Below are 22,495 nucleotides of genomic sequence, written 5' to 3' on the forward strand. Positions count from 1 at the left end.
CATCAAAAAAATTTCATCCACGATTCCTATCCATTGGTCCTTCGTTGGTGGTGTTTCCTTACCCCAATTTCCTGTATAGCTGTCTTACATACAACCAACAGTATTTTGATCAAGTATGAATCCTTAGCACTAAAGATTTTGTCACAGAATTTACACAGGTAAAGTACCAAGTAATTCTTAGGGATCTCATATCCTAGTTATTGTTTCAACTCATTACAAATTGTCTCCCAAAATACAGTAATTTTTTGGCATTTCCAAAAAACATGGGCATGGTCAACATCAAAAGACCCACACTCTCGCCAACACTTCTGAGGATGTTTTAATTGTTTACTTTTCAATTTCGGTGTTATATAGAAATCGAATCAGATTCTTCCAAGCAAATTCTCTCCATGTATGAGAGTTAGTAGATGAATGGTATATCTTCCACATATCATGCCAATCTTCTTCTAAAATTACTATATTAAGTTCTTTCTCCAAGCTTTTAATGGGATTTAAGTCAGGGCTTTATGCAGGCCAGTCACTAAGGTTCACTTTGGTCTTCTGGAGGTAGTTCTTCACCAGGAGCCACACATGCTTTGAGTTGTTTTCGTGTCAGATGACAAAGTGACGACCCAGACCCAGTTTTGCTGCTGACTGCTTCAGGTTTTCTTTCTAATTTTTCACATATCCCTCTTTCTCCATGATTCCTTCCACCTTTAAGAGATTCCCAGTTCCAGACCAATGAAGCATCCATACAGCATAATACACCTGCTGCTGTGTTTCACTGTGGAGATGGTGTTCTTTGGGTTAACCCAAACATAAGCAACATCTCCATGCCCAAAGAGCTCTAGTTTGGTTTCATCTGACCAAAGGGCATGCTTCCAGTATCAGGATCTTTCTCCAGGTGGTCCTTAGCAGACTTCAGTCAGGCTTGAAAGTGTCTCTTCTGCAGAAATGGAGTTTATCTCAGTCCATTCCTCTGCAGGGCTCTATGCTCATCTTCTCTTGTCTAAGTCCTTCACTAGTGTCTTTGCAGTTGTTCTGGGGTCTTTAGACACATCTCTTACTAGTTGTCTTTGCAGAGTCTTTGAAATCCTTCTCTTCCTACCTCTGCCAGGCTTGTTCTGGACTGTGTGGCTCTCTTTGAATTTCTTGATGATAATTTTGACTCCAGTTCTTGACACTTGGAAATGCTGTGATAACTTTTGTTTTTACCATGATGCTTTCTCTTGTGAGAGCTTAAACCCTTACTGAAGATTTTATACTGTAAATTGGAAGATAACCCTCAGTTTTAACTTGATTTTACAGCTTTGAGCTTTAAAAGTGAAAGGACATCATTGCACAAGAGTGGTTTGTGCTATGGCTCATCAAAAAGCTCAGTTCTAAAGGGGGCTTATAATTCAGACCCTGGTAGTTTTTGTGAAGTAGTTTTGTTTCTATGTGTAAAGTAAAATAATGTTAGCATCCAAAATAAAACTAGGATGTTGGAAAAGCTGCGTTAAAATTCCTTGCTCTGTTTAACAGGACTTGGGGAATATATGTGTGTGTGAAGTCTTCAATCAATACTTTCATTATTACTGAGAAAAACTATAGCAATCAAACAAAATTAAAACAAAGCTTTTTAGCCTAATACAAACTAACAAACCAGTACTAAAAACTAATTAAAGCTAAAATTCTACTAACACATAAAGAAATGAAAATCATAAAAGTAATGAAAAACTCCCAACTTATCATAACCTGGGTCCATATTCCCCAGCCCTATCCTACCTCCAGCAGATAAAACATTGAGCGTTATGTATGAAAATCTGTATTCAGAGATACTCACAGAAGTCTTTGGCTGCACTCCGGGTCCCAGACTTGCTCTGGCGCAGGGAGAAGCGGCCCTTTCTGCTCAGGAAACGCCTCATCCTTGCCCGGCTTGCGGCGGGGCACGTTCCAGCCAGCCTCCCTTCACCCCCGGCCTGGAGGTGGATGCAGCCAAAGGGTGCCCTCTGACACCCTCGAGCCGCTCCTCACCTGAGCTCACTTCCTCCAAAATCTTCCAACCAGCTTCTTAATTCAAGCCTTCCTCTAAGGTCACATATGTGGGATACCAGGGCCAATGCCTCCCTCTGTTCTCAGTCAGAGAACCAGCGGTCTGCAGCTCAGGTAAGCAGAGGGTGTGAAAGTCAGGCTCTCCATCCTGGGTGAGGCGGTCCAGTCTCAGCCTCAGCCCAAAGCCTATAGCTGAGCGACAATCAGAAAACTGGGACACGCTCACTTGGTCCTGAAATGGTTCTTTGCAAGAAAAGGTACTGCGAAGCCCCATTTTTCTATAAATACCTTACCCACTCTCTCTCTCCCACCCTCGCTCTCTGTCTTCCTCTGTTGCTCATGTGGATGGGGCCCCCTCAGAGGGCTGTGGACTGACCCAGAAACTGTACAGCGTACCAGCCAGGGACATTTCTCTGATTATAGCGGCTAGAGCACCAGTTACAGAGGTACAGCCTGAAGATACGCTCAAGGTTACATACAGCACTGTAAGCATGGCAATGCAAATACCAACACAACATAAACAGAGTGACTTTGAAGAATAAACAAAAGCCTCATGGTGTGTGCAAACAGTGGATGTGTGGCTTACCTGGCAGGTGTAGTCTCACAGCAGGTGGTGGACCAGAATGAGACTGGAGATGACATTCATTTAAAAGACACAAACACCTAAGTAAGGAGGAAAACAAAACCACTTCACATAATGATGAAGAAGGCATTCAACACTGAAAGTTCAACAAACACTGCAAGAAAATTAAGCTTTTTTTAAGCTGTTTTAAACAAAGGTGATGTGAACAAAACTAGAAAAAGTATAAAAGCAAAGACAAAACTATTCTGCACAGTGAGAAAGATATAATGAAAACATACTAAAATTCTATGGAGTTATTCTTGCAGCTTTATTCAAGAGCATATTTTCAAGTTTCGAAAGCATGGCAGTGTTTTTGAGCTTTGATTCTCTAAAAGCTTCCAATTAAAATCAGCTTTGGTACTCAAAACAACCTCTTGTGCTTTGATTTGCAGCATTTGTGCTCAAAATGTCTTGCCCTCAAATCTTTACTTGTTTACTCAGATCTCCTGCACCAGTGCTCCAAATATTCTCCTCTCATTCACCTTACCCCTGCTTACTCTGGGTTTTACTTACCTTTACTACTCAAAGTGCCTAAACCAGGTGATTACTGTCTCAAACAGAGCAGACTGAAGCACAAGGAGGCAGTTTGGGCACTAAGCTGTTTTCTAAAGGAAAGCAGAAAGACTTGCACTCTTCCTCTGATTGACTGATAATCACTCACTCACATGCCTGCCGTTTCCTGCTCTGGTAATCAGCTGGTATGGGCGTCTCCTCTCTTAAATTCTGAGCCAATCCCATTCTGCCAATTCGCTGAACCCATTCATCCTGCTACTATCATACTTTAAATCTGCTCTCTCCTCCACAGTCAGTCTGTTGTCTCTGTGCAACTGCTGCAAACCTCCTCCACCCCAGCCACCTCGACTACAACCCATCTATGTGAAGATCCAGCTCCTTATTGCAGTCCCTTCATCGCCACCTCCAGGCTGTCAGCTTTGCTAGCCCTGAAAGTTCATAAAGACATCACAATGGAGTATAAGCCAGACATTTCACACTTTCAAACATTTCCAAACTCGTGATTGAAGTTGTGCTCTCAAAGCTACCTTGGATAAAGCCACAATAACTCAATAAAATTCAGTGTAAAGTAACAAATACTTGTCAGAAAATACTGATTTAATTTACAAATGGGCTCTGTGCATGCGTCACTTCCACGTTTGATATTAGGTGGCTCCCAAACTTACAGTCGTGGGATTGAATGCAGAAGAGAACGGTGCATGATGGCAGATTCATTCCGCATTACCTGCAGGAGTTATCCAAGCTGTCAATGGCAAGTTAAATTTAGCTGAAAACATACATAGTGGCACACAGCAATGATGCCCAGAAGTGCTATTAAAGAAATGCGTCTTTGGATCATTATTTTAGCACGTTTGGATGCCAGTATGATCAAGAGTAAACACAAATTACAATCAGAAAACAAACAAAAAAAATCAGACAAATAAATGCAGTATAGGATTGTTTACTGTTGGAGAACGAGGTTCCATTTTGGCTTAGCACGTATTGCTGGCAGAATTTGTCAGGCTGCCTAATTTTCTACCAGAAATACATCACACTCTGCTGTGCATAGAGCCTATTGTCATATCTAAAGGGGCCAAAAGTTTGGCAATAAAAGATATACTCAACACCATTACACCCCCAGAGGCTTGAACCTTTGACACAAGGCAGGACAGACCCATGCTTTTCTGTTGTTTACCCAAAACTCTAACCCTACCAGCAAAATGCTGAGGCAGATTCATCAAATTAACAATTTTGCAATCCCTTATCCAGCTCCTGCAGCTGTAGTCTGAACAGCTTCAAGAGTTGATATGTTTTGCATTCAGAAAAACTCATCTAGATACCTCGGTTGTAACAATTACAGCCCCCCTTTCCATTAGCACCAACTGTTCTAGTCTTTCTACCCCGACTTCTGCCATGAACAAGGCATTATGGCTCAGAAAACTGCCACTTACTGGATATTGCCTTTCATTTTTGGACCCTTCTCTGTAATCCCTAGGGAGGGTTGTGCATGGCACCAGCAACCACGGCATGTTCAAAGTCACTCAAATCACCTTTCTTCCTGACAGGTGTACCTAATAAAGTGGCAGATGAGAGTATTTTTACAAGAAAAATCAAGAGTGTCTGAAAATTTAAGAAATAGCCCATAAAATCTTCAGGATCAGAAAAGAGAGCATGAACAAAGATAGATGAAAGCCTCCTGTATAAGAAAATAGCATTTATTTGTTTCAAAGGCTGCTCAAATGAACTGAACACATTTTGATGTTTGTTGTTAAGATGCATGGTGTTTGACCAGCTCAGAGGAGCTGCTCTGTGCCGGTATTCTCTCCCTGAATGGCCAAAAATCTGCAGGCACGCTTGTGATCGGCTGATCTTGGAGTGCAGATAAAGAGCTTTTAACTAGACTGTTGATGATACAGACACAAGAGGGAAGAAATTTCAGGTAGTTAAGGACAGACATAATGGCATTTTAAGACTGCAGATAAAAGGCAAAGACATTCAGTTTTCACCAGCTAATAGAGAGATGAAAAAGTTCAGGCATTGTGAATGAGAACTGTACAAAGTTAAGTTCATTTTTTAGGGTGTATGCAAAAAGTAAGAGTCAAATCATTAGCTAATGAGTCGTAGGCAGGGTTCAGTTCAGTCAATCCACCTATAAAAAGTCTAAAATAATGATAAACTAGTCCTCTTTCATTCATTCATAATTTGCGACACAGACATAAACTTCATAAACACTTTGGCCTTTGTTTTGCAGTCAGATCTCACACATGTAGCTCATCCACTCTACAGTTATCGGCTACACAGCTACAAATTCATGACAGTCCAGTCAACGTCACCCTCTGATCAAACGATGACCGTCTGAATCTCCACCTCTTCTGGAGATGTGATGACATACTCCTCCTGCTGCTGCACCACCTGTATTCCCTCCTCCACTGCTGCCTCTGTGGTAACCATGGCAACTGTCCTATCCGCCGACTCCACACCGGCCGCCCCGGCCAGCAGCGTGCCATCACTAATGGCAGAGGCCAGTGTCATGGCCACCTGCTCCGTCAGGCTCTCAGGCGTCGCAATGGTGATGGTGTCACCGCAGTCAGAGATGGAGGGACCCTCCTCGTCCACCGCCACGTTGCGGACAATGATTTGGTGACTGCCCGTGCCCTGTGACTGGCTAACTATTCGCTGCACAACTTTCATGATGTGATTTCCAACCTGCAAGAGAGAAGGTTGATGTTAGAGCAACTGTAAATACACAAGTTTTCGAGCTACTAATGCAAAGTTTATCAATAAATTAATTCCCTGCTTTCTAAAGCAAGGTTATGTAGGAATTCAGCTTGGTAGGCTTTGATTCTCAAAAGCTCTCTGAGGGCATCTGCACCATTTTAAATTACAGATAAACCTACTACTCCTCCACCTCTATGACAGTGCATTTGTCCTTGTTTCCATTTTTTACAACCTGTTTAATATGGCATAATTGTTTAACTGCCAGGTCTTTAGGCTGCAGCTAAATGGTTACATTATCGAGGGTAACTTTACTGCATGCTAATTGAAACAGGTTTGCAAGGTCTTACACTTAAAACAAAGAATGGACAGGGAGAGAGGCAACTTTTTGGTGCATAATTCATTCAAAACAAAGCCATAAATTTGGCTAGATGACTTCCTGCACCCAACAAAAACCATGAAAAACAATTATGACAAAAATAACCTAATGCAGGATCCACACTACAAGATAATTATGCCAGTTTTGGGTCAGATTCCCTCCTTCCTCCTACCAAAATCAGCAAAGATGTGGTTATCTGATGGTTCCAAAGATTATAAAGTCAGATTTCACAGTGGTGTGTGGTGTGTTAAGAGGGATCTTTCCATCTCCGAACTACTCAGATAATTGGAGTCACTCTGACCCGGAATCAAAAATGTTAAACATGGTTAATATTATGATCAAAGATCCTGTTGTGTGGGAGGAACCCAAAGGCGAGCATAGCAGACATAAACAGGATTAAGTGTAACAAAACAGGAAGAGAGGTAACTGAAGGAGGAAGCACAACAAACACAGCCATCGCAATGACAGTCAACATCAGAGATGGACTGATTTGTTGATTTTTGTCAACAGCATGAGTATTTATAAAACATGTGATGTAAAACATTGCATAGTCAAAGTGACAAGGAGAGGAGCTGGACTGAAACTGTTACCACAGTGAATGTAGCAGGTGGCTAACAGTTAGCCACGTTGGGCTTGTTCACATTTAAATCTCTTTTGAATGCATGAGATCCCATGTTGTGAGATTATTACTTTTTGTTTGGTCACACTCTCCTTCTCTTCTTGGCCTCTTTTGTAGCTATCTTCTTTGGGCTCCTAAAAGTCAGACGATGCATCAACATATAAAGAGGCAAGCTAACTGGCTTTGTTTTAGCTGAATTCAGGGCTGGACAACGAATTGAAAATTAGATTAAATCGCAACATGGCCTGCTGCAATTTTTAAATCGAAGAAGGTGAAATATTTCTTTAACTTGAAATTTCTGTCAAATAGCAGTTTAAAACTATTTTTTTTGCAGGAGAGATGTTATGCATTACAGATCATGCGATCATCCACAGGCAAATTTTTTAGAATAGCCTACAAAAGCCCTACTTTTAAGCACGTTTTTCTGATTGAATATGAGAAGGACATAAAACTATAACTCCCTCTAATGCATCAATTCCTATACAATTTACAATGAGTCGAAATCATCACAATTAAATATTTTTCAAATTGTTTCAGCTCTAGTTTTATCCAATATTGTGTTGGTTATAATACAGAATAATTTATTGCTTGTGTTTGTTGGTAAAAAACATAATATAAGGAAAATAAGAAATAATCATATATCAAATCGCAATTGCAATGCTGGGGGGAAATAAATCGTAATTAGATTATTTTCCCAAGTCGTTCAGCCCTACTGAATGCTGGTGTGTAAACTAGTGCTGTAAAGCTGTACGCATTTCTCAAGAGTGAACTGCAACTCACTTTGAAAGTTTAACGGTGCTAAAGGCAAAAAGGGCGCTCTATGGAAATGTGATTGATCCAGTTTTCCATGTTGAAAGTTCTTCTTATGTTTGAGCAATTTAAAATAACTAGGTGGAAAAGTTTATTATTGTCACTTTTGTGTGTGGACTTTCCACTCTTTTTGTCCTGGGTAATTGTAAATGTTTTGGGATTTTAAAATGAAATGGACCAGATAGAAGACAGATCATTTTTGACATTTCCTTTTTGTTAGATTTGTTATAACAGAGCAGCTGAAGACAGAAAATGTGGCAAGGACAGAGTGAGGTAAACATGCATCACATGACCAAGGCAGAACTCACTCCAACAACCAGCATACCCTGACTTTTATAAGGCTAAATTATCAGTGGATTAAACAGAAAAGAGACTGTTGAATATTTGATAATAAAAATAAAAGTTTCTCTCCTTATAAATTTGCCAACCTAATTTCACAAACAGATAAATGATCCTACTCTGCTTTTGTCATTAGTGTGTGTATTTGTGTATACTGACCTCATTTTGTCCATCTTGAATGAGTGTAACCTCTTCTTCCTGCACTTCCTCCTCAGTCTGAGTCTGAGCATATAAGAGAAGGAGAACAGTATGTTACCTCATAATATTTAAATTTATTCTTTGCAACAAATCTGATTTAACATGGCCTTGAAAAGAGGGAACAATAAGTCAATATGGCCCCAAAACAGTAATGCAATGGCCTCAAATGGCCTTATTATGAAAAACAGCTCTATTTTGTAAAGATGCAGTCAATGCAAGCTGTCAGAGTGAATATGTAACTTTTCTGTAGAATATCTGTTATGAAAGTCTCAGTGTGCCACATGTGGTGAGGTATTTTAAACTAAAAAATTACTTAAGATAAATTCCTGTCTTTTCTTCCGTCTATTATAGGCTAAACCTCTGCATCATTGTTTCTGCAGTCATAGATTTGATCTACTAAACAATAAAATGAAGATATTTTGGCCTAAACATGGACAGAATTCCTTTCTTCCTCACCAAAAAGAGTCCATAGCAGTCATAAATACAACTCTTGTTATTTTCTTTTTAATAATGAAAGAAAGAAATTTGCAGACCTTTATGTATCTGCAAAATTCTAAGCATTGAGACAATATTCTGTGATGTGTAACACCATCCAGGTTCACAGACGCTTCAACATAATTGGATAAAAAGGAAATTAAAGCACAAAAATTAATTTGGGCTTTAAAATTTTGTGTTGCTTAATGTAATTGAGATGATGATGATAATTTGGAGTCATGAAATTCAGATAATTCTACAAGGTAGTTTCTAACCAGCTTCAGTTTTAAGTAATAAATACTCCTGGATGCTCTACAAGCTTTTTAAGATCTAAAACTGTATTTTGATTATGCAAATTAATCACTTTTTAGCCTTTGTTTAATCAAAAGAGAATGCCGTCTGGTCTCTTTCATACTAATAATGCAGAATGTAAAAATTATGTTTAAATTAAAATTATAATAGATAAATCTCTTCTTCTTTACCACACACCTTTATGATATACTCCTGAGTATCAGCCACCACTGAGGAGAACTCCACCAGGACAGCATGAGGATCCTCAGAGATGATAGCTGCCGTTGCCAGGTTGTCCACCGACGCCTGCTCCTCCGTTCCTCCACCCTGCTCCTCGCTGGATTCTTCCTTACGGCAGCCTCCTAGTGGAAAACACACAGGTCTGCCTTTAGCTCCATCTTCAAACGCCACTTTTCTTCCTTTTTTTGTCTGTTAAATTTACTCACCTTTTGCACGCATATGCCGATTCAGAGTGCCATGCTCAGCGAAGCCTCTTTTGCACTTTGGACACTTGAAAGGTTTCTCTCCTGTGTGATGGCGGATGTGTCGCACCAGAGAGCCTTTCTCCCTGAAGCCTCTCAGACAGAACTGACACACATAAGGCTTCTCGTCGCCATGGGTCCGCTGGTGCACCTGCAAGGCGTTCTGGAGAGCACAAAGAAATATGTTTGAGAGAATCTCTTATGCTCCTGTTTCCCTTTCCTGCATGCCAAGTGCATGCACATCTTGGGATGCTTTTCCTGCTCCAACACTTGCAATGGTTCACACAAAGAGGGTGATTAAATATTATGATCAAAAATATGGTCTATTGCTAAGTTTTTCAGTTTCTTGTTTTTTTAATCAGAGCATATAATCAGAAAACTAATCATGCTTTTCCATTTTTTCCCAATTTTTCATTCCCAGTTGAATACTGAAAGAGCAAATGATTCACAGATTTTAAAGAAATGAAAAAAAAAAAAAAATCACCATATATTACCTTGGTTTTGTATCCTTTGTTGCATCGGGAGCACTGGTAGGGTCTTTCATCCGAGTGTGCCCTCATGTGTTCACGTACATGCCCAATGGTTTTATAGAGCTTCCCACACTCGCCACACTTGTACCTCCTCTCACTGACGTGTACCTCCATGTGTTTCTTCAGCAGGTAACCGGTTAGGAACTCCTTGTGACAGAGTGTGCACTTAAAAGGCTTGTAACCTGCACAAAATAGAGGTCAAACAAAGTCAATGAATATTTATTCAACTGAATTACAAAGTCCATTTTTAGGAGGCAGGGTCCCATTAATTTCCTTCTTTTCATTTCCTTATAAAAAAAGATAAATAAAGAGTCAGATTGGAGTGTAGTTTATCAAAAATTGTATGAAACTTACCCAGATGGCCCTTGACATGAAAACGAAAGTAATTAAGTCCCTTAAAAGAGCGACTACAGTGTGGACACTGGTATAGTTTTGAGGATGTCTGATTTTCTCCATCTTCTGTTTCCTGCAAAAGGAAAAAAAATATTATTTAATCTAAATGAACATGAAAAATATCCACTTCAACACTGGCTATGACACACACTACACAATACTTAAATCTGTTATGACTGACTACACAGGAGAGAATTTAAGGTCTGAATTTGGGCCTGATTCACCCATTAGTGTGTGTATTTGAAGGATTTTGATGTTAAAAATTGGTTGAACTCGTCCTTACGTCTCACAAATAGAAAAATTGTCAATCTAGTCATCAGTTTAAGAGGTTAGCTGCTAAAAAAAAGAAGTAGTTTATACAAATAGTTGTTGGAAAACATCCTTCTAACTGCACTAAATTAGATGCTCGATCCCAATAACAGTCATCCTCACCTCTGCTTCCATCTCCACAAACTCCTCCTTCACCTGGATCTCGGTGATGTTTTCGTCAGCATCAGTGCAGTCAGACACAACTTTATTTATCTCTGTGGTTGCCTGTGTAGTCTCTTCCACCACAGCCTCCTCCGTCCCCAGTGCAATACCGGAGTTGAGGATGGCCTGGCAGATGAGGTTGTCGCCTGCAGCTGCTGCAGCAGCCAGAGCCTCCGCCTGAGACTGCTCGACTACAACCTGACCAGAGAGAGCAAACAGATTAGACTCAACTTTCCTTATCATGTAGGGATGAAAAATAAATAAAAGTTCAGTAAAGAATGTGTGCAACAAGATGTTGTTCAAGATTTCAACCTCTTTCTCTGCTTACCTGCTGCTCCTGTGTTGTTCCATCCACCTCCATAGTGAAGTGGACCTGATGAAGGACCTCCTGAGAACCAGCCTCAACCACGCTGACGACAGCAGTCTGGGCCTCCACCATCTCCTGCTCTTCTGGGTGTTGCTCCACAACCACCACCTCTTGATGGCCAGCCAATGCGGCATGATTATCGTCTACACCTGGATGATTAACATGGAAATTTCAGTGATCATAGGTCATCCTAAATCTGTTTATAAATTCTGCAACTGGGAACTCTAAAAACAGTAGCAAAGGATGACGTTGAGGGTAGCATGGAATTATGGGCAGTGTTGTGTCTGAAAAGGCTTATATTTATGGTGACTGTGAAAATGAATTGTTAGTTTGCATCCTGCCTGTCAAAACATTTGGGCTTAAGTATAAAGTATGGTTCTACTTCCAATAAGCTTTTCAAGACAAAAGCCTGATATTTATTTTAGAGATGACACCACCTGTGTTGTCGCACAAAATTTTTATTTTCAATTTCTTTCTGGGCAGTTACTTAGTTTGGTTATTATCAAGTTATTTCTTAGTCATTGAAGTCACATAAGCTGTGTAGCTCTCTCTTAGTCAATGAAGTCACTTCTCTCTTGAGTGATTTAAATTATCAGGTTACAGGTGATATTATTCATATGAGAGCCCCCTTTCATTCACTGCCTCCATCACTACAAGCAGAGGTTTTTCCATGCAAGTATTACAAGTTAAGCATTTGTATTGTATGCAAGATCTTTTTATAAAAGGCTGCCAAGGCGGCTGCCATCACAAGACACAACATGTGACGGCTATAAAAAGTAAGGATTTCTCTAGCTTTGAAAACTGTCTGAAATGTATGCACGACTCAACTGAAACACATTCAGTATAGGTTAGTTATGTTTTATCTTAGTTCATGTAGCCATTTTAGAGCAAAAACTCTGCATATAGTCCCTTTAAATTCAGAGCAGCACAGCCAACTTTTGCAACCATGAATTTAACACAAGATACCACGAATTCAGCACAATATACAACCCTGACCTTTTTGTACTCCATCCTTGCTGACCAAGATTTCCTTATACTGAACGAAGCGGATCTTTTCAGTGCACGGTGTGAGGGATTTAAGGTGTCTGGTGAGGGCGCCTGACTCTCTGAAAGACTGGCCACATAAGTTACAGCGATATGGTCGCTCATCTGCAAAAAAACAGAAAGAGAGTTGCATTAGTGACTGACTAGAGGACCAATCTGAGAGTACTGACAAGAGGACATCGTTACAAGACAAACACAGTCCTTGCTAGTATATTTACCAGTGTGACGGCGATTGTGACGAATAAGGGAGCCTTTTGTGCGAAATGAGGTTCCACATAGACTACACGTGAAGTTCTTCTGGTCACTGTGAGTTTTCATGTGAGTTCTTAAGATGTTGGTCTATGAAGAAAAACAGAATGTTTTACAAGTCAGAAAAAATGCTATGAATATTCCATCTGGAGGATGAAGCATTAAAAAAAACGTAAAAGATATACTGTTCCCTTTTTTCAAAGCCTTATCAAAGATAATAAGACAAACATTTCCTGATAAAACAAAAACCCATACGCACTGTTTTAAATGTCTTTTCACAGAGTTGGCAAATGTAGCGTCCATCGCTGTTGACCTTGTAAACAGGTTTTTCACAGTCAGCATTGTCAGACGTGGATCCTTCGGTCCCATCAGAGTGCTCGGTTGCTTTTAATGAAAGTATTTTTTTCCTGCGACCCCGACCCAAAGCACCACTGCTGTCATCTGCAAGGAAAACAAACACTTAAACAACAATACAGTTCCATTGTACATCTGGGATCGTTTAACAGATTTAATGAACCACATAGCACATGTATTGCTTAAATCTTGTTGCCTGAATCACAAAGAAAATTGTTGAAATTATTGGGAAAATTTGTGACAAAATCACTTCTATGCGTTTGTAAACCCACCATTAGTGGTCTTCCCTGGTTCATCTGCAGATACTTCCTCTGTTGTTTTCACCTCTGAAGGACTCCCATTGGCTGTTGTGACCTACAACACAATGTAAATATCAATGCTATATAAACCTCTCTGCTTGCAGTGAATACTAGGGTTGACAAAATTTTAAATTACTTTAACACCACATGTTTTGAAAATGAGCAAACTCAGATTTTTAATTCTTGTTTATTACTGTCAAAAGGTACAAAATCTTTGAAAACAAAAAGGTTTGTCATATTTTAACCCAAGCGTAGTGTAAAGAATTAAATTTTAGACCTTAACAACATTAAAATATCAATATTGATATCAGTGTCATTAACATTAATTTAAAAATACTGGTATATCAGATATCAGCAAAAATCCAGTATCATGCATCCATATTTGATGTCTCTCTCAAGGACCAAGAGAGCAGAAGAGGTGACCCTGTCTAAACTGCCCACATACAGTATATCTGTGCAGTTCAGATGCAGTAATTGTTAACATTTTGGTAAATAAAAACAATATTAGCTATCTAGGACTAAAATGTTTGTTGACATTATATCTGAACAGGTTTCGGGAGTGGTCGGTTTTAGTAGTATCTTGCCAAAGAATAAGATCCTGGTATCGTGTCAACACTATACTGGTTTTAGCAAGTTAAACTGGACTCTAAAACTGTTTTTACCTCTTGACAGGCCTCCTGGCTGCTCGTCTCCCTCGTCTCAACACGTTGGCAACTGTGTTGAAGCTTGTGTTGAATGAAAGCCTCCAGCGTGGAAAACTCGGACTGACAGCGTCCACATTTATGCACATCTTCATCTGACAGCACAGAGACAACACAATTCAGTAAAACAACACTATCTTTTAACGAACTTGTGCTATTAGCTACCACAAAGCTGAAGAAAACACTGCTGACTGTATGGACTTCCAGTCTGCAGCAAACAAGCTAATGTTGTCGCTAATAACAGCTAGCTGCTAGCAACATTCTTCATGGAGGAAGTTAGCTAGGCCCAAACACGAAGTTTCATGTATATTTCTTTATTTTTCTGCTAGGATGACAACAGACCTTCATCTCCCAGTGTAGTCTGAATGGTGATGGTCTCATTGCCGTCCTTCGTTTGCTCAGTCTCCGTTTCTGCCGTATGATTATTTTCTACATTCATGTCGTTCGAGTTCTCCGTCTCTGTCGCAACGCTGCTACAAGGAGGGAAAACATGGCGGATTTACGACCTCGTAGTCATAACAACAAAAGGTTGCGTGCGCGCGTCTGCCCATCAACAAGGTGGGGAGACATCTTAATCACATTTTGCCCATAAATTACGTTTTTTTCCCCTTATTGTTAAAGTCATGCAGTGATGCGTGTATTTATTTAGGCACTTATTATATCATTAAGTTCCATTATTAAGGCATTTTTAGCCAATTAATTTGGTAAATTAATGTGCTGTACAAAGTAAATGTGATTTGATGGTAATAATATCTTTCTAATTTCTTTCCAACATAAAGGTCCTCAATTATGAATTGCAACAGATGTAAAATAATAACAACAATAATAAAAGTAATAATAATAATAACTATATTTTTTAGCACCTTTAAAAAAGTATAGTTAATGGTGTTTTGGGGGGACGGGGTTCAAGAAAAGTAAATACAGGACGGCATGGAAGAATGGAATAATTACCAAAAATCCGACCAAACAATTTAAGATGCAATGAAACAAAAAGACAAGAGACAAGCAGATGTATACTACAGTACAATGATACTGTTGTGCATTTTAAAAATAATATAGGCTATTTCTTTAAAGGATTAATTTTTTTTATACTATTTGAGCCTCCTGAGAGTAACCTTTTGTTTTGAAATTCTACTTTTATATCTTTTTTTCACAAGAAACACCGAGAAAAATGTTATATTTGAAGAAAAACAAGGTAATAAACCTCAATCTGGTGATGATTGATTGATAGATTCTGATGTGTAAATATATTCTGAAAATTGAAAAGATTTTAAAAGGTTTCCTTTAATTTTAAATCAAAGGGCAGAGGGTATTTTGTCATAGTCCTACTTACTCTTTTGTGTATATTTTGATTATCCATGGAAAAATTGAGACGGACATTGGAGACAGAGTTGTTAAAAGGCCCTGAAAACATCTGGGCATGTGAAGAAGGATCTTTCACATCATTGCCAATTTAAATCACGGCAATTTAAATGTATATAATGTATTAAAGGTCAAGCAAATACTAAAATAGATAACTTAGGTCACTGAGGTAAAAACTGTACCGTCCTATTAACATTTAGAGTCTTATTTACATCTAATTTTATGTGGAAACACAAAATTACTGTTATAAATAAATCTTTTTTAAAAAGAGAAAATAAAGAAAATGAAATTAAAAGGGATGCATTTCAAAAGCGAATGTACAAAAAGGATAGCCTCTAGAAGGTTAATCTGCTTTATTTTTTTTACGGATATCGTATTTACAAATTCTTTTTTACTAACTTGCCTTTTACTGAACCTCACTCAAATGAACACTTTCAAACTCAAAACCTTTGGATTCCCCTTATTGTGGTTTTATACTAGGTTTGTGTATATGCAGAATACTTGCAGAAAATACAATTCAACTCATACTTAAAGACATTACAGACAGCCTGAACAATATCCAGAGGTTGATGGTTGATTGCATGGGGTTGAATCAAGGACAGCTATTCACGACACAAAAAATAAACAAGTCACACTTTACGGCAGTCCTAAACTATGGCGTCTCACTTCAGCGGTGTGCTACAGCTGACAGACCTCGATGATTTTATCACCCCCTCACAGGTACAGGAACCCAATGTAACATCTATTAACGTCGTATATCATTTAAAAGACACAGTATTCGTCATAAAGATTAACGTTGTACATAAAGTAACATTTAGCGAAAAACGTCAATAAAGAGTTAGCATGCTTTCTGTTTTATCTGATCTTGACAGTGTTTTTGCGTGAATGAATAATCCTGATGACTAAAGAATGAGCTCACTGTTTATTGGAGTTTATCATATTACAACGTATGATTTTAGTTTAACAATATCTGATCGGCAAACCTGCCAACGTTAGAAAAAGTTAAATGCGCAATAAAGTTAGCATGCTGCTAGTGTTAGCAGTGATGTAACTGATGCAATGGTGGAGCTGGGTAACTTTGAAACGTTTAAGTCTTAAATAAATTATTAAATGTATTTTCTAACCGTATTATTAGGACCTCCAATCTGCTAGACAATGACTTTTTGTCAGAAACTCTTTCCTTCACTCGTCCCTAGTTTTTAGAATCAATATCCAGCGATCTTTAAGAGGCCAGGCACGTTTTAGTGCCGTGAAATGAGATAAGACCACCTATGATGTGATTCTTAAAATTAGTTTTCTAATGACCGTGAAGACTCTTGGAATCTTTCAAAATTGTACAAACTGTTGCCAGTTTTTCTGTAAAATTTGGACAGCGTTCACAGGTTTTCTTGCCATATTTTAAGAATTCATACCTATACTCAGTATCAGACTGAAAAAGAGGTCGTTTTTTGTAGCTCAGCTGCATTATATTAAAACAGCCTTTCCAACACTTACCCAGCTGTGCCCTACTTGTATCCTGGGAATCTTCTGTGGCCCACCAAAACCCTCAACCAACCATAACATGAGACTCATAATATCAATCTCCTGCTTATTAAAACAATTAAATATAACTTTTTTTTTTGCTTGATTCCCAGGTATTACTTTTTTTTATCAGTGTCTTCAGAGACATTAACCCTATTAGAGAAGGGTTTGCAAAGTCAAGAAGTACAACTAGCCACCACTGTTAGTATATTTTAAATCAGGTATCTGCAAAGTCATCTACATTTTCTTTTGAAATATGATTCAACAAAGTCTTTCAAAGTAGCTTTAATTTCCTCAAAAGCACTGATAAATTCCTAGGACCTAGAAGTAAGTGGTGTTGTAGAATATTTAAAGGAGTGTCGTGAATTTATCCCACTCCAGTTAAACCAAGACACCAATTCTGTTACAAAAAGGTGACATTTTAGTTAAATATTACCATATAAAAAAATAATAGTATAGAAATAACAAGCATTTTCTGATCACTTGTAATGTGATTTTTAAAAAGTCTTAATTATACTTTTGGTTTATGTTTATTGTTAATGACATCTCGTCGCCCACATGCAGTGCCTGCACGGCCTATCATAGGGCTTTTGGAAGCACTCTATTAAAACATTTGTTATTGAATAAAACATTTAAGTATAGACAATTTTGAAAACTTTAGTTGAATATAACTATGTTTATGTCTGGAAAGTTATTTAAAATATTTTTTAGTTTAATGTAGCTATTGTTTCTGTTTGTAGGAATGTGTCAAACCAGTCAAGGTAGAGAAGAAACAAGGTAAATCTGTGGCCAAAATTCAAATAGAAGATGATGGAAGTTATGTCCAAGTCAGCCAGGTGAGTATGGAGACCTCTTTAAAAAGATGTGTAAAATATGAAATGTTACTGTACCATCTCTTAATTTGTTCACCTTTTGTTTGTAGGATGGTGGGAAGCAGAAGCTGGAGAAAGCAAAGATCACCCTGAATGACTGTTTGGCGTGCAGCGGCTGCATTACTTCGGCTGAAAGTGTTCTTATCACGCAGCAGAGCCATGAAGAGCTCTTCAAAGTGCTACGTAACAACAAGGTAGAGATTATAATATTCATTTAGAAACAAGTGTAGAATCTTTCTGGTTTTGCAGCTCTGTAAATGTGATTAACCATGGTTGCTTTGTTTACTTGTACGCCATGCTGACTTGCTCAACAGGCCAGTGAGACAGAGCAGAAGGTGGTGATTGTATCCGTGTCCCCACAGTCCAGAGCCTCTCTTGCAGCACGCTATGACCTCAGCAGCACTGAGGCTGGCAGGAGGCTTACATCGTTCTTTAAAGGCCTTGGTGAGCACAAAAATGATCATTCCTGTTGTTTATGACTCAAAGGGAAATTAGAGATTATAATGAACTTTGATTTAGATGGCCTGACCTTGCAGGATTGTTTTTTTGTATGATTGCAGGGGTTCATCATGTGTTTGATACAAGCTTTAGTCGGACCTTCAGCCTGCTGGAGAGTCAGAGGGAGTTTGTGGAGCGTTTTCAGAGGAAGGAGCAGGACAGCAAGTGTCTGCCCATGCTGACATCGGCCTGTCCAGGTAGGAACACTGGAGACTGTACTGTACATAAAAGAGTGGAAACAAAATCGTATTACTTTGCACCAAAATAAAAAAAATATCTCCTAGGAAACATTTTAAGGCATTTTAATTGGTCAAAGAGAGTACATTGGAGTTTTTTTCTTTTCAGGTATATGATTACATGAATCCCATTATTAAGAGGACCTAAAACAAACCCCTTTGTGTGTCTAGAAGCTCTTCTGCTGTGTTTTTGAAAGATAAAAATGTGACGTAACTTTGTTTTTTAGGGACAACAGATGAAGATGCTCTGATTGTAACTGAGCAAAATGCCATGAATTTATGAAACAGCATAAAAATGGTTTTATAAATCTGTGACTGTGGGAAAGAAGACACAACTTTCACAATCCTGCTAGACCAGTGATACTCAACGTGTGGCTCTTATGTGGTGATTTGTGGCTCTTTTATGTCTTAATTTTAAATATAATTCCCCCAGAAAACCTTTATAAAGGGAAGCTGTGACCTCAGAAATTATCCATTGCAAGTCACATTAATCAGTTGAATGCTCATTTTCCATTTTTTTACCTTTCTTTTTTCAAATTTTTGCCACTTTTAATACATTTTTACTGCTTTAAGCCCTCTTTTGGCATTTATTTTTGCCACATTTTGCCCATTATTACTACTTCTATCCTATTTTTGCCACCAGTTTTTGCCTCTTTTATCCTTCTTTTTGCCCTTAGCAATTTTTTCCCTTTTTCCCCAAAGCCACATCTTGCCACTGTTTTCAGCATTCTTGCCACTCTTTGCTGCTTTTTGACCTTTTTTCTCACATTTTTGCCCATGTAAGTCACTTTCACACTTTTTTTTGCTGTGGTTTTGGCAATTTTTTGCCACCTGTGTCTCATTTTTTGGTAACTTCTCGCCCATTTTTGCCACTTTCTGCCCTATTTTCCCACTCTTCCTCCCTATTTTTCTACTTTAACCCACTTTTTGCAATTTTATGCCTACTTTACCCCTTTTTGCCACTTTTTTGCCGGTGTTTGACCAGTATTTGCCACCTTTAACTTTTGGTCTCTTCAGTGTGATAACATTTAGATTATTGATTTTTCCCTCTATATGTCTGTGTTTTTATCTGTGTATGTTATTTCTTCAGGGTGGATTTGCTACGCTGAGAAGACTCATGGAGAGTTTATTCTGCCTTACATTAGCACCACACGATCCCCACAGCAGATGATGGGCTCTTTGGTGAAGGGTTACTTTGCTGAACAACAGGTACTTGAATGATATTTCTTACTGGAGTGCACATTGTCAAGTTTCTCTATTTAATTTCAGGCAGTGGCTTGTTATAAATTTGTACCCTTTTTTTTTTTCCAAATCTTTTTATTAAATTTTTAGGACGTTAATAAATTTATGCGCTTTTATAGTTAGTGAAAAAGATATATATAAGCTTTGCCTTTCAAGCTCTGTGTTGTGTGTTTTCTCAGGGTCTCAGCCCACAACAGATTTACCACGTAGCAGTGATGCCCTGCTTCGACAAGAAACTTGAAGCCTCGAGGTCGGACTTCTACCTGGACAAAGCGGAGACCCGAGAAGTGGACTGTGTCATCACTTCCGGTGCAGTAACTACTCAGAGAAGCCCTGTGTATAAATTAATTTAGTCTGTCTTGTTTTAATACAGTTTACTGTCTCTTACAGGTGAGGTTCAGAAAATGCTGGAGGAGAAAAATGTTTCTCTAAATGATGTGGAGCCTGCACCCCTGGATCCACTGTAAGTTCTCAGACATTTAAAGTAATCATAGAATTAATCTAACACACTTACTTTGACTTATTATAAAAATGATCATTCTCCAGGTTTAGCATTGTGAATGGGGATGAGTTCCTAAAGCATGCTGGGAGCGGGTCAGGTGGTTACCTCCATCATGTCTTCACTTACGCAGCCAAGCAGCTGTTTGGAGAGGAGGTGAAGGAGCTCACCTACAAGACTCTGAGGTGAGTCTGTATTATGAGCTTTAACATTATGCCTCTTGAAAGCACGGTTCCAGCTCAGTCGCATTATTTTAATGAGCCTGGAATAGCTCTTCCTGTAAATTACACTCAATCATGTCATCAGCCTGAATACTAGCTCATTACTGCTGTTTCACAAGGGTTTTTTTCCCAGTGCATTTCCAGAACAGTGCTCTGCCTTCTCTTCTTTACCTGATCTATTTAAATTGGCTTCGTTGTCTTGCCTTGTTTTCCCTTCCTTGCCCCGCCTGTCACAGGAACAAAGACTTTCAGGAGACGACCCTAGAGAAAGATGGGAAAGTTGTGTTGTGCTTTGCTTCCACATATGGCTTTCGCAACATCCAGAATCTGGTGCAGAAGCTCAAGAGGGGGAAGTCGCCATACCACTTTGTAGAAGTTATGGCATGTCCGTCAGGTAAAGTGAAGCACGTCCGTAGTAAAAAATGTGCTAATTAAATTTTCATAAATTAAATTCTTTTAAGATTCACCCTGGTATGCGACTTCAAGAGCAGTGTTTCCTCTTATGTTGTGTCAAAATTCAGGTTGTCTAAATGGTGGCGGACAGGTGAAGCCGTTACCCGGTCAGAACCCAAAGGAGCTCCTACAGAAGGTAGAGGAGCTCTACAAATCAGAGCGCCCCCTGTCTCCAGAAGATGACTCTCAGGCGGCTGAGCTGTACCAGACTTGGCTCCACAGTGTCGGGGAGGAGAGAGCCAAAGAGCTGCTGCACACACAGTACCACACTGTGGAGAAGATGACAAACGGACTCACCATGAAGTGGTGAAGACGCCCTTTGTCTCTACAGAATTTTACTTTGAAAGAGCTTTTATAAACGCACACTGACAGAGACGTCCATATTTCTGTCTCCCTTAGAAGGAAAGACAAATATGAGCAGGTTTTCCCACTTTTCTTCTTATCCAGAAGATGCCTGTGTCTGAAAAGCTAAAGGACCATGGTTTAGAAAAAAGACACAAAACTGAAACTGAGGCAAATCATTTACAAGCACTGATCATTTGCACTGATACTGACTGTCCTTTAAATCAATAGTACATAGCTAGAATGTTTGGCTCCTGTTACACCTCAGAATGTAAGCCAAAGTAACACAAAGTTTATCATTCCTCGTTCATTTCACTTTATGGCTGTGTATATACAGAGAGAGAAATAAAGACAGTATTTAATTGTAGCCTTGTTTTTTTGTTTTCTTACCTCTGCACACATGATAGATGAGGCTAAAGGCACTATGCTTTCTTGTTCTTTGAGGGATTTTCTTTTAAATTTTAACTTTGCACAAGTGTCCACTATGATTCAAGCATGAACTGGTAAGATTTTAGAGGTCAAAGGTCAAGGTCGTTCCCTCTAAGTTCTGCATGTACATGTTTAGGGGTATGGTTAGATCAGTGAGTGACTTAGCCAAGCCAGGAATTGCGGTCTCAAAGAAGAGATGAACTGCTCTTGTCTCCTAATGGCCATCCTCTGGGCCTGCGCCAAGCCCATGCCCCATCTCTCCAAGGTATTCTCCCAGCTGCCTCCTCCACAACACACGTGGTCGGCATCTGGACCAGCCCACCAGGCCCCGGGCACCTATTATGTAGTGATTTGGATCTGCAAAAGCATGCCAAGTGCCCGTATCAGGCAGCCGACCCCTCCCTTCCCCACTCTCCTGAACACATCAGCATTCGACACATGGTCTTGCCAACAATACCCAAAGATGTGCTGAAGAGAAGTCATAACAAAGGAGTCCAGTTGGCGCCTCTGTCCATCAGTCAAGGTCCAGGCCTCACAAGAGTATAGTAAGACCAGGAGGACCAAAGACCAAAAGACTCAGACTTTTGTTTACATGTTCAGATGCCGAGAACACCAAGTCCAAGTTTGTGGCAGATCTCAGCCTCGCAGTCAGCTGATCAATGGATTACGCTGCCAAGGTAGGTGAACTGCTCTACAACTTCCATGCTCTCACAAACACAGGTTTGATGGCAGCATCTAAAGTATCCCCAAATGTCTGGATCTTCATTGGCCCAGGGGACGTGTATTCCCAACCCCTCAGCCACCTCACTCAGCAAGTTAAGAGCCCCCACAAGAACCTCTACCGTGAGGTTGCAAACCAAGAAAGTTCAAAGAGAGCCACACAGTCCAGAAGAAGCCTGTCAGAGGTAGGAAGAGAAAGATTTTAAAGACTCTGGAAAGAAAACTAGTGAGAAATGTGTCTAAAGACCCCAGAACAAC

The 22,495-nt window shown here is 39.4% G+C and overlaps 3 protein-coding genes across 4 annotated transcripts in view; 1 reads left to right on the forward strand and 2 right to left on the reverse strand.

Annotated features, from left to right (window-relative positions):
• The window catches only part of grid2ipa (glutamate receptor, ionotropic, delta 2 (Grid2) interacting protein, a), a 58,113-nt gene extending 56,024 nt beyond the window's left edge, over positions 1-2,089 (reverse strand). The window contains exon 1 of the mRNA XM_041817072.1: positions 1,805-2,089. Coding sequence (XP_041673006.1) covers positions 1,805-1,886 — 82 coding nt within the window. The 5' untranslated portion in view covers positions 1,887-2,089. The remainder of the gene's footprint in view (positions 1-1,804) is intronic.
• Positions 2,090-4,826: 2,737 nt separating this feature from the next.
• On the reverse strand, positions 4,827-14,328 carry e4f1 (E4F transcription factor 1). 2 transcript variants are annotated; one of them, XM_041816686.1, is made up of 15 exons: positions 14,185-14,328; positions 13,804-13,937; positions 13,115-13,196; positions 12,748-12,929; positions 12,458-12,578; positions 12,192-12,344; positions 11,157-11,344; positions 10,790-11,026; positions 10,319-10,430; positions 9,929-10,146; positions 9,399-9,597; positions 9,151-9,314; positions 8,149-8,211; positions 5,495-5,833; positions 4,827-5,028 (listed from the first exon to the last, which is right to left on the reverse strand). In XM_041816686.1, exons 1-15 carry the CDS (start codon positions 14,279-14,281, stop codon positions 5,020-5,022), a joined length of 2,298 nt encoding a protein of 765 aa, XP_041672620.1. In that variant the 5' UTR covers positions 14,282-14,328; the 3' UTR covers positions 4,827-5,019. The 2 variants fall into 2 exon arrangements, with proteins under 2 accessions (XP_041672620.1, XP_041672619.1); XM_041816685.1 differs by having other exon boundaries at positions 4,827-5,833.
• A 1,508-nt stretch (positions 14,329-15,836) lies between these two features.
• On the forward strand, positions 15,837-21,455 carry narfl (nuclear prelamin A recognition factor-like). Its single transcript, XM_041816866.1, has 11 exons — positions 15,837-15,924; positions 17,466-17,561; positions 17,648-17,791; positions 17,912-18,041; positions 18,158-18,292; positions 19,422-19,540; positions 19,753-19,882; positions 19,964-20,036; positions 20,120-20,257; positions 20,530-20,687; positions 20,815-21,455. The coding sequence occupies exons 1-11, from the start codon at positions 15,859-15,861 to the stop codon at positions 21,054-21,056; spliced, it is 1,431 nt and encodes a 476-aa protein (XP_041672800.1). The 5' UTR covers positions 15,837-15,858; the 3' UTR covers positions 21,057-21,455.
• The last annotated feature ends 1,040 nt before the right edge of the window (positions 21,456-22,495 follow it).

This window comes from Cheilinus undulatus, linkage group 21 (assembly GCF_018320785.1).
Source record: "Cheilinus undulatus linkage group 21, ASM1832078v1, whole genome shotgun sequence".
NCBI lineage: Eukaryota > Metazoa > Chordata > Actinopteri > Labriformes > Labridae > Cheilinus > Cheilinus undulatus.

What these genes read in the sequence shown, in the direction of transcription:
- narfl (XM_041816866.1), top strand. Translation starts at nt 15,859, where the DNA reads ATGGCGTCTCACTTCAGCGGTGTGCTACAGCTGACAGACCTCGATGAT. An exon ending in ATCGTTCTTTAAAGGCCTTG is followed by an intron (nt 18,042 to 18,157) that starts GTGAGCACAAAA and finishes GTATGATTGCAG; the next exon opens with GGGTTCATCATGTGTTTGAT. An exon ending in GCTGACATCGGCCTGTCCAG is followed by an intron (nt 18,293 to 19,421) that starts GTAGGAACACTG and finishes TTATTTCTTCAG; the next exon opens with GGTGGATTTGCTACGCTGAG.
- e4f1 (XM_041816685.1), bottom strand. Translation starts at nt 14,281, where the DNA reads ATGAATGTAGAAAATAATCATACGGCAGAAACGGAGACTGAGCAAACG. An exon ending in ACAAAGGATACAAAACCAAG is followed by an intron (nt 9,598 to 9,928) that starts GTAATATATGGT and finishes TGTGCTCTCCAG; the next exon opens with AACGCCTTGCAGGTGCACCA. An exon ending in TTCAAGATGGACAAAATGAG is followed by an intron (nt 5,834 to 8,148) that starts GTCAGTATACAC and finishes TCTCTCTTGCAG; the next exon opens with GTTGGAAATCACATCATGAA.